The sequence below is a fragment of the Euprymna scolopes genome, chromosome 35, assembly GCF_053919585.1.
Source record: "Euprymna scolopes isolate OS-2025 chromosome 35, ASM5391958v1, whole genome shotgun sequence".
NCBI classification, from domain to species: Eukaryota; Metazoa; Mollusca; class Cephalopoda; order Sepiida; family Sepiolidae; genus Euprymna; species Euprymna scolopes.
The window spans coordinates 34,006,206-34,018,376 of record NC_136516.1 but is presented as its reverse complement, the minus strand read 5'-3'; the positions used below and the strand labels follow the sequence as shown (position 1 = coordinate 34,018,376).

General features: G+C 33.3%; 1 protein-coding gene across 1 annotated transcript in view; it reads left to right on the top strand.

Moving 5' to 3' along the window:
• Positions 1-4,826: 4,826 nt before the first annotated feature.
• LOC145259802 (N-alpha-acetyltransferase 35, NatC auxiliary subunit-like) overlaps positions 4,827-12,171 on the top strand; it is a 68,029-nt gene continuing 60,684 nt past the window's right edge. Inside the window, exons 1-2 of the mRNA XM_080117588.1 lie at positions 4,827-4,966; positions 11,944-12,099. Of these exons, the coding sequence (XP_079973714.1) occupies positions 4,911-4,966; positions 11,944-12,099 (212 nt within the window). The 5' untranslated portion in view covers positions 4,827-4,910. The remainder of the gene's footprint in view (positions 4,967-11,943; positions 12,100-12,171) is intronic.

Below are 12,171 nucleotides of genomic sequence, written 5' to 3'. Positions count from 1 at the left end.
AAGCTTCTGGACTTGACCTTTATTCCTGATCTGAAATAAAACGCATACATCAAATCTGTTGCGAAGGCCGCTGGAAAAATGATAGGATCCTTCTACCGCTCCAGTAGATATCTCACTCCTGATGTAATTCTCTACCTATATAAAAGCCAAGTACGGTCAATGATGGAGTACTGTTGCCACATCTGGGCAGGAGCTACTAGAGGCAACTTATCCTGCCTTGACAGAATTCAAAATAGACTTCGTCGCTTATTGGGGAATGCCTTTTTCTCTTTCCCGCAGAAAAGACGTTGCAAGCCTGTCTCTGCTTTATCGTTATTTTCATGGCAAGTGCTCGTCTGAGCTTCAATCTATGGTCCCCCAAACTTTCACGAAAAACACTCGTCTAGCAAAAACCACTATTAATAATTTCCCACACTCTTTATCTGTGCCTAAACACAAACGTAGATTCCATTCTTTCTGTGGAACTCTCTTCCGTTTGCCTGCTTTCCAACTGACTACAATCTGATTGTCTTCGTTTAACATAAGCAAGTTCTTGATGAACCGTCCCCCTAAGTAATCCAATTCACAAAACTTCCACTACTTATGATTACTACGTTATAATCCCATTGAATAATGTATACGCATTAACACTTATTCTCGAGTGGCCTCCAGGCCTTGATAAGTGGTGACTCCTATGAAAAAATAAATAAATAAATAAATAAAGCTCACTTAAATTAAAAAAATAAAATGTAAAAAAACCCCAAAAAGCGATGACGCAATTTCGTTGCAACCCTTGAACGGCTTTTCTTCCCTCCTCCTTACTCGTTTGTAAGATAATTGCGACAATACTTACAAGTATATTAATTTGTTTTTGCAAACTGTTATCCTCATCTTTATAGTTGTTGTTTCACTGTGCTTCGGTCAACTCATCTTCTGGCCTTCTTCAGGTGATTAACTGTGACAGGATAGGAATGCTGAGTCTTGTGACTGTATCTCCAGTAATTACTGCCTTCCATAGTTGTTGTCTCACCACATTTTTTACCTACGAGAAGGAAAGAATATGTAATTAATACTTAATATAGTTTAATGAAATAAATTATCACCTAAAAACGGTATTTTTTTGTGGACTTATCTTCATAGTTGTTGTTTTGCACGTTTCGGCAAACTCATCGTCTGGCTTTCTTCAGGTGGTTAACCGTAATAGGATATGTATGCTGAGTCTTACAACTGTATTCCCAGTAATTACTGCCTTCCATAGTTGTTGTTGTCTTACCACATTACACAACATGTGGACTTAGTATAGTATGCATTCCTGACTGCAACACGCATTAAACAACTATGAAGATGAGAATAACAGTCTGCAAAAAATTGAATGCACAAATTATGAAGCTTCATCTCAAAGGTCAGGCGAGTGACTTTGCTTCGATTAGTTTCGCTTTATTTATATGAGAAAGACAAACAAACAGTAGGAACCAGTGATTTTTTTTAAAACTCAATCAAAATAAAGATAGAGATGTAGCAGCCGCTACAAACAGACACAGACTACTTCTCACAACTTCTGAGATTTGAAATCCATTTCTCCCTGGCTTGTCCAATCACAAGCCAGCTCTCAATCACGTGACCAAGTATATAAAAGGCGAAATCATGAACCTTTAATTCTCTTTCTGCCTGGCTTCAGCTGGCAGCACATTAGCTTGGGGCTTTCGCCCCAGGCCGAACGCGAGTACAAAACAAGCTCCTCTTCAAACTCCTACTTTCTTCCATGTGCTGTGCCCAAACGAACATTCTTTGTCATGCTAAGTAATATACACCCACACACACACACACACACACCACTACTCTTTCTTACCACGAGACACTAACCCTTCGCCTTGTCTCTACTGTCGGACACATGCTCCTACATTCACAAAAACACTGAAGTCTTTGCCCTTTCTTTCTCTTGTAACCGGCTTCCTTCATATCGACGGCCACTAACTATAAACCCGTCTAAACGGAACTGAACTGTTCTCTTCTTCAACCAGCCGGCATGATATCAATTCTCTCTTTCAACAAACTCTTCACGACTACTATAAGAACACGTGCGTGTACGAACAATGAACTCTCTTACTAATACGTTTCTCTCAATCTACCAAAGCTATTATTTTAAAAAAATAAACTCCAACAAAATACTAACATTTTTGAAAAAAGTAGATCTACATAAAAGAATATAAATTTAATTCAATCCAACTTTACATCCCCCCCCCAAAAAAAAGGAAGGAAGCACATCACCTAATGATACAAAAAGTCTGATTTGACTCACTGATTAAATTAAAATATCTATTCCCCCCCAAGAAAAATTGGAACTCAGCATTAAATAACCAAAAAAAAAAAAAGAAGGTTGATATGCCGTAAAACCAAACCAAACCAAACCAAAGCTACTAACGAAAATAACAAATAAAGTTTGTTTATTAATATAGAATGAAACTCTATTTCATTGTTTCTCATTTTTATATAGATACAACGTCCGTTTATAAATCGGATATATTACGATCTAGGGAGTTTAAGGAATGTTCTCCAAAATAGTAACCTTGTCGAGAACCCCGGCGAAAAAAGCCTTTCTTGGACATACAAAAACGTGAGCATCCATTTTGTCTTTTATACATATAGAAGATAATATAAATATTTAACAATATATAATGTTTAACAATATAAATGTTTAGCAATATAAATGTTTAACAATATAAATGTTTAACAATATATAATGTTTAACAATATAAATGTTTAACAATATAAATGTTTAACAATATATAATGTTTAACAATATAAATGTTTAACAATATAAATGTTTAACAATATAAATGTTTAACAATATATAATGTTTAACAATATAAATGTTTAACAATATAAATGTTTAACAATATAAATGTTTAACAATATATAATGTTTAACAATATAAATGTTTAACAATATATAATGTTTAATGAAAACAACAACATAAAACTACTTTTAATACCTGAACAGATTTTTTCTTGTGTTCTTAGCTGCCATCTTTATAAATTATCCTGCTTTCTATGGACCGCTTGCCTTTGGAGTTCCCTTCCTGCTCAATGTCTCCCTGATCGTACCAACATGCAGAAATGTATGAACAAACATTTTGCTGCCACAATTCCACCAAGGTTGTACTCTCATAAATCTGTCCCCTATCACAGTAGCTCCTGCCCATCAGTGGCAACATGTTTTTTTTTAGGTGAATAAAAATTACAGAAAATGGGTACTTCTGTAGTTTACAGGCCGTTCTGAAATAATGTTCTTGTTTAGAAAGCCATTCTTAATAAGGGTGGGATGGGGTTTTGTTAAGTATTTTGTATTTTCATTCAATAAACAAACGATGCTGTAAAAATTAAAACTCCTGAGGTGCTTGTTAAGATAGAATCGACAGATCGATTTTTTTAAATATGTGATTTTAAGCAAAAATAACAGTACTTACTTGTCATGTCGAAAATAGTAATATATCCAAAAATTACGGAAATTATCGAGTAGAACAACTGCTTTTGTGTTTTTAGTAAAAAAAAAGTCTATACTAATGGTCTAAAAACAGTATGTCAGCCATTAAAGTGGCAAAAAGGGAGATAAGTATGTCCCCCTGTATTTGCAATCTTCAAGGTGTTCACATCTAGGGAAATGTATGTTCCCCTAATTTTCCGTGAAAAATAATTTTAACTATAAATATTTTTCTACTGGATGAATTTTTGTTATTTTTGAATATATTACTATTTTCGACATGACAAGTAAGTAATGTTGTTTTTTCTTAAAACAACATAAAAAAAAAAAACAATCGATCTGTCGACTCTATTTTAACAAGTACTAATTCTGGTATGAAACAGGAAAAAAAAAAAAAGAATATATTATTACACTTGTCGCTTCGACCGTTATCATTGTATTTGTAAACATACTTTTAAATATAAATGGAATATTCAAAATCGCACCAACCGTTATTATACTGAATTCCCTTATGAAAATGGAATATTGCCAGCCAGTGTCTGGTAGGTAAAGATCAGAATACTCATAAGTTATTTATTGCCAGCCGGTGTCTGGTAGGTGCAAATCACAATACAAAGTTACTAATTGCCAGCCAGTATATACTGGGTACAGATCACAATACTTATAAGTTATTTATCGTCAGCCAGTGTCTGGTGGGTAGACATCACAATACTAATAAGTTAGTTATTGGCAGCCAGTGTCTGTCGGGTGCAGATCACATTACAAAGTTACTTATTGCAAGCCAGTCTATGGTTGATAAAGATCACAATACTAATAAGTTATTTACTGCCAGCCAGTGTATGGTAGGTGCAGATCACAATACTAATAAGTAATTTATAGCCAGTCAGTGTTCTGTCGGTGTAGGTTACAATAATAAGTTAGTTATCGCCAGCCAGTGTCTGGTCGGTGTAGATCAAAATACTAATCTTATTTTCTGCCAGCCAGTGTGTTACTTCTATTTTTTGTAAAAATCAAGCAGTTATCCATATTTGTCTACAAAAAATATTTATTTTTTAATTCCTGGGCTGGTCGGATCTAATATTACACTGATTATTCCGTTGAAGGACATTCTATTGACTGCTTATGTGATGATGTTTTCAACTACCGTGGAATTTCCACGGGTTCTACTAGTAAAACATGATCGTGCTCTTTGAAATTTCACATGTACGGAATTCTTTTATTTTAATACTGGATGACATTTTAGGGTTTACACCGGTAATATTTCAAGCTCGAAGCAGATGAATGTTAAAAATATTTTTATTTGTATTGTTAAAATACAAAAAAAAAAAAACAGTAATAAAATAAAATTGATATTTATAAAATAATTTTTAATTAACTAATAAGAAAATTTGAAAATACAAACTATTGTCCAATCATAAATTATCGACTACGCATTCTGCGAGATTTATAAAATGGCAGAACAAGCAGAAGATCGCGTGGTTCCTACTCCGCGAACTAATACAGAAAGGTGATTATTTATTAAACTTACTCTTCTCAAAGCATCTCTATTCAGTTAGATTAATATACCGGTATTTAATTTAATGTTGAAGTTACGGCTTTTATATTTGAGATGACGGTTAAATAATGATGAATACCTTCTTGGACATGAGTTTGCCATTCTTGTTTTGTCAGGGTCATGCGTTTGTGCAATATAAGTAAAACACTGGTTTTGTACTGTTTTTGTTTTATTTAAAAATTCAGAATTTTGTTTTTAAGTTAATCCTCATTAACAGAAGTGTTTGTTGGGGGGCGTAGTTTAATGTTATCTTGAAAACATAAATTTGGATAAATATATAGCAATAAATTCCTATTTCAGACTCCCAAATTATTTAGACTGAAATAGGATTTCATTATTTACTTGATTCATGTTTTAGTAACCAAGAACGGCAACAACCAAGCAAAAACATTAAAACACCGAGTTATAGTAAATTTAAGCATACACGTGAAACACCGAAACGAAAAGTCGATCGCAAAAATATAGTCACGATCTTCATAAACGAGGCTAGGAGAAATGAGGCTATCGACGCATAAAGTTTATAATTTTCTATTTACATTTCGTGCTTGTTAAGATAGTCGACAGATCGATTGTTTCAAATATGTCGTTTTAAGCAAAAACGGGTTTGTATTACTGTACACATAGATTCGAAAAAGTTGTCAAAAAACAAATATATAACAAATAAATGTTATCAAAAGCAAGATAAGTTACTTTTCTACCTAACTGGATATATTTTTCGTGTTTTTATTCAATGTAACATGTTTATTCAGCTCTAAAAACATACCGATGTATTGGAAAATTCAAAATGGCGCCCGACTGTCTCTTTAACACGGTAAGTTTAGGAAAAGATGTTATAAATAATAAACTAGATAAAAATACTATTAAAAAACAACCGAATATATGTCAACTTATGTTTGTTACGGTAACATATATTGAGCGAATTTCTAACAGTATTTTGTCTAGTTTATTATTTATTATACCTTTTCCCAAACTTACCCTCTCCGAGAGAGAGTCAGCCGCCATTTTGAATTTTCCAATACATCGGTAAACACTGCATGTTTTTCGAGCTGAATAAACATGTTACACTGAATAAAAACACAAAAAGTATATCCAGTTAGGTAGAAAAGTAACTTATCTTGCCTTTGATAACATTTATTTGTTATATATTTGTTTTTTTACAACTTTTTCGAATCTATGTGTACAGTAATACAAACCAGCAAAAACAATATTATACACATAATTGCCATATCGAAAATAGTAATATATCAAAAAATGGCAAATGTGTATTTCAGCGGCGTAAATTATTTGACCGATAAAAATTATTTATTTTTATATAAAACACATTATTAGACCCTAAGACAGAAATAAAACCCGAAAAAATTTTATGTTTTATTATTTTTTTTCAACATTTTTTATTATACAAAATGTACAACAACGGAGACCGCCATCTTGTTTGGAAATTTTGGACTTTCTAAGGCTTTTGCGTGAAACCATGGTCCATGGAAGAGCGTAAAAAAGGCTAAATCTGGCAATCCTTACAAAGGCGAAACTTTCCAAACGTTGGCGGCCTCGATTATTGTACATTTAGTCTAATAAAACATGTTGAAAAAATAATAAAAATTACATTTTTTCGGGTTTATTTCAGCCGGTACTCATGCAGAGAGTGATCTGTGCTGAAATAATAACGTTATTATTTAAAAAGCCATTCTTCACGTCGGGAGGGTGTTTTTTACCTATTCTGTACTTTAACCTTATAATTGAATAAAAAAAACCCCCATAAAACTTTAATTAAACGTAGAAATACGATTTAAAAATAGCGCAGATCGCTCTCTGCATTAGCACCTTTCAGCCTTAGAGTTTAATAATGTGTTTTATATAAAAATAAATGATTGCTATAAATTTTTGTCTGACAAATAATTTACGCTGCTGAAATACGCATTTACCCAAAAAATTATGAAAATTCATTGAATAGAAAGTTATTCATAGATACAAGTAATTTTTATGAAAATTGGGTAAAATTGTATTTTTCTTAGATGTTATAAAGTAGACAGTTCACATACAGGGGACATAACTCGGACCGCAAAATTTCTACTCTCGTAATTTTTGGATATATTACTATTTTCGACATGACATGATATTAAGTACATAATATTGTTTTTGCTTAAAACGACATATTAAAAAAAATCGATCTGCCAACTCTATCTTAACAAGCACCCAATATTTGATCCTTTTATGTTAGTGTGTGTGTGGTGGTGGTGGGGGGGCATTTTTCAGCCCCGTAATTTCTTATATTAATTAAAAAATTATAAACTTGAATTATATGCCCATTAGGTTTGTTTCGACTTTAGTCTGTAGTGGAATGGGGACATAAATAGATGGTAACATTCAATGCTGTCAAGACTAAGCTCCTTTCTTTTAATAATTATGAGGAACCTTCTCAACCACTGATAGCCAAGGCTAATGATACACTACCTGAAAGCTCTTCGCTCAAACTCCTCAGCTTAATATTTACAGGAAACAATAATTGGAACAGATACATTGAGGGCATTGCCAAGGCTGCTGCAAAGAAGGTGGTTTGTACTAGAAAGTTACACCAGAGAGTATCCTGTACCTCTACAAGGCCAGCATTCACCCATGCATGGAGTATTGTTGCCACATTTGGGCTGATGCATTTGCCACTAGTCTTTCACTCTTAGACAGGGTTCAAAAAAGAATCGTCAACCTAATAGGTCTCGCTCTGTCAACCAGATTCCAACCTCTGTCCGATCAATAAAATGGGGTTTGTATTACTGTACACATAGATTCGAAAAAGTTGTCAAAAAACAAATATATAACAAATAAATGTTATCAAAAGCAAGATAAGTTACTTTTCTACCAAACTGGATATATTTTTCGTGTTTTTATTCAATGTAACATGTTTATTCAGCTCGAAAACCACACAATGTTTACCGATATATTGGAACATTCAAGATGGCGTCTTATTCTCTCTTTAACATGGTAAGTGTGGGAAAAGATGTTATAAATAAAAAACCGGATAAAATACTGTTAAAAACTCGCTCAATATATGTTACCGTGACATAGGTTGACATATATTCGGCGGGTTTTTAATAGGATTTTGTATAGTTTTTTATTTATAACACCTTTTTCCATACTTACGGTGTTAAAGAGGGTGTGAGACGCCATCTTGAATTTTCGTATACATTGGTAAACACTGTATGTTTTTCGAGCTGAATAAATATGTTACATTGAATAAAAACACAAAAAATATATCCAGTTTGGCAGAAAAGTAACTCATCTTGCCTTTGATAACATTTATTTGTTATATATTTGTTTTTTGACAACTTTTTCGAATCTATGTGTACAGTAATACAAACCCATAAAATGTTGTATCCTTGTGCCTATTTTACAAGTATTTTGATGGAAGGTGCTCTAACAAACTCCTCCTCCCCTTGATATAAATACCCAACAAGCAGCACAGCAAAATTACACAGAGATCCCTAGATGCCGAAAAGCCTTCTACTCTAATAGTTTCTTCCTTCGGACTGATAGATTTTGGAATTCCTTCCTGGATCCCTGCTTCTCTGACTGTACTGACATGCAGAAGTTCAAGTGTAATGTAAACAGATACCTTGCTGCTCAACTCCCTACATAGTATCTCTGCAAATTATGACCCCTATTTCAAAGTGGCACTATGCTTTGTTTGGGGTGAAAAAGCAATGAAAAAGTATTTTAACAGCCGGATGTTCGTATCGATGTTTCACGTATACTATGAAACTCCTAACTTAGTGCTTTTAATGTTATTATTTTTATTAATACATTGTTTAAGTTTTTTTCCACAAAGTTTCTTGAGTATTCTCAGCCATTGACAGGAATAATTGGAAGCGACCGATCATAAAACATTAAACTGCTACAAGAAAATTATAATAGTAAACAAGAAAAACATGGAAATACAATATACAAATTATAAACATGTAACTAACCCTTAACATTAACCCTAAACCTAACCCTAACCCTTAACATTAACCCTAAACCTAACCCTAACCCTTAACATTAACCCTAAACCTAGCCTGCAAGATTAAAATTAATTTTTTATTTCTTCCAATTTAAAAAAAAGTATCCTTTATAGATTCATATTAGCTAAAAACAGACAGCGTGTTTGTTAAAAATTTAGGAACACTTGGCCGATCTTTTCCAGTTATTTCCATCAACCGGCTAGCGAGCCCGAGCTAACTTTGTGGAAATCATGGGTTGCACCGATAAAAATTTTTTTTTACAAATTTTGGGAAATAGTTACCTGCCTTAGAGCAATAAGTCAAGATTCTGAATAACCTTAAAATGTAGTTTTTGTAAAATATATAAGGATTTCTTTTGTATGTGATCCCTTCCTCCCTAGTTCATCTTACGAAATCTGAACAAAATATTGATCAAAATTTCAGTACTTTTTAAAGCTGAAAAATTAAAAAAAAAACACTTATTTTCTTTATTATTGAATTAGTTTGGAATTATTTTTGCAGATGAGTAAATTTTATAATTTTTTTATTTAATTATTTGGACTATTATCCTCATCTTTTTAGTTGTTGTTTTCACAACGTTTCCGCCAATTATTCCTCCGGCCTTCGTCAGGTTAACCGCGACGGGATAGGAATGTCGAATCCTCCAACTACATCCACAGCAATTGCTGCCTTCAATAGCTGTTTTCATCTCACCACGGTTTGGTCAACTAATCCTCTGACCGGCTTTGGGTGGGATCGAAACCGCTACCTCTAGACAGTGCTCACCTGGAATTGTTAATATTCCGTATCTCTATCCATGGCACCACGGGCTCCAAAGGGAAATCAAGGTTGGATTTTTTGGTTTTATAAATCCAATTGTTCTCCCCCCACCCACGGTAGTTAAAAGATTACCTTGTTTTGGAGTGATTCTTTTTCTCCTTTTTTGTTATGCAATTTAATTTTTTTTTTTTTTTTTTTTTTTTTTTTTTTTTTTTTTTTACATCAAGTGGCTCTATGCCTTGTCTGGAACGATTTCCATGAATCAAATTTTTTACATTTTAACCCTATCAGATTGAGTTAACGATATAGCAGTAATTTCCGAAAATGCTACATACCGAGTTACCGTTTAAACTGGTATTTTTCCAACCACATGTTTTTGTGTTATCAGGGAGCTAAAAATAACTACCCAATCGCTGCTTAGCCTCGATTTAGCGCAAGCCTAATGTTCTACAAATGGCTTCCTTTGTTTTGGTGGAGTTGTGAGTTGTTTTGTAGACTAAAGTAGCCATGAAGCGAACTAGTGACAAACCAAGCACTTCGACAGGTAAAAGAGTGAGCCCAAGGAGTTTCACGGTGCACCAAGAGTTGGATAAAGTAACAAATTCTGATTCAGGCGAATGTGAATTTGATCAGGAGTATGTTTCTGAAAAAAATAACAGTAGCGATGATGAATATATCGATAAAGGAGAAAGTGGTGATAATTCTGATGATGCAAGTGAGCCTAGATCAAAATAGTATTCAAAGTAAGGGATGTGTCACTCAACAAGGTGATAGAGGAGATTCTGGTGTGGTTGATGAGGGACGGAGTCGCAATTTTGTAGCTTCAGATCTGGATTTATTATTTTTGCCCAGGAGGCCAGGCGCAGGGGCAAATTAGGTTCAGCAGCTCAGGTCTGGTAGGATTAAAATAAATTATTGAAAGTAAAAAAAATATCATAGGAAAAGAGCATGCTCATCATCATCGTATAAATCTGAAGATTCTATTGTTGACATTACATTTGTAAAGTCATGTGGAGTGTATATCCTCCTGCAGAAACATGAAATGTTTCTGAATTTAATCACTATGCATTAAAAGATAACCTTATTTTTAAGTGATTCTACATGCCTTTTTTTTTTTTTTTTTTTTTATGCAACTTTATCATATTTTCATTATTTTTAGTTCCTTACATCAAGTGGCTTTCTGTCTTGTTTGGAGCAGTTTCTATAAAATAAATTTGGACTACAATTCTAATCTTGTTATTTTCAAAATATTTTAGCCAGTGGAACTACATGGATCTATGGTGTAATGGATAAAAGTGTTAATTCACAGTTTTAAGTGACAGTCTTCTGAAGGTTGAAGGTTCAATCTTGACTACAGACAATAATTACTAAGAATAATATGATAATTAAGTTGGTTGATGAAACAAAATCAATTGACTGAATTAAATAAAGGGTTCAGTTTAATATACTTCTACACAAGTTAGAAGAGATACATCTAAAGAAGGTCGAAGATTACATCAGTTGAAGCATAAAAATTAAAGCCAAGATGAGAATAATAGACTGAATAATCCAAATAATACACATCCTTTTAAAAATCCAAGCAATTTCTTTAGTCTGAGTAAGAACTTTTAAAATTTCTAATAGTTGGAATTGAGCTTTTTGGCTACAGCTCTGACAGGAAAATTTAGGTGAGCTACAAAAATTTATTTTTATTTTGTTCTTTCATGCGTGGGTACATCTAAATAAGCAGGTCTGTCTGTCACACTGAACTTTTGAAATTGTATTTCCGTGGGTCTGTTGCACTCCATTTTTGAAATAACATTTCCATTGGTCCGTCATGCTTAAGTTTGAAATAGCATTTCTATTGGTCCGTCATGCTTAAATTTGAAATAGCATTTCCATTAGTTCGTCATGCTCAAGTTTGAAATAGCCTATCGGTCTGTCATACTTCATTTTTGAATTGCCTTTTTGTTGGTCTGTCATACTTCATTTTGAAATAGCATTTCCGTTAGTCTGTCATGTTAAAGTTTGAAATGGCTTGTTCACTGCTAAATGTGAAGATTAAACCAATGCATTTTAAGAATAATTGTTCTTATTTCTTAGATATATTTTTATGTCCTTCAACCCCCTCCCTCCCCTCCACCCCCAAGTACAATTCCAAATGATTTTTTAATTACTTTCTATTCTTTTTAATTTTAGAGAAAATGAGTTGGTGCCATGTGAACCAATTCAACAGCAGCAGCAGCAACAGCAGCAGCAGCATAGCAGACCAACCTATCAATGGGTAGACATTACTCATGAATTCACAAGAGCCTGTTCTGAGCTCAAACTTGGAGAGCTCCTTCGGGATTCCTCGTAAGTAATTTCTTTCTTCCTTCTCTCTTAAAAATCTCGAATCCAATCTTTCATTCCTAATTAAATTGCTAT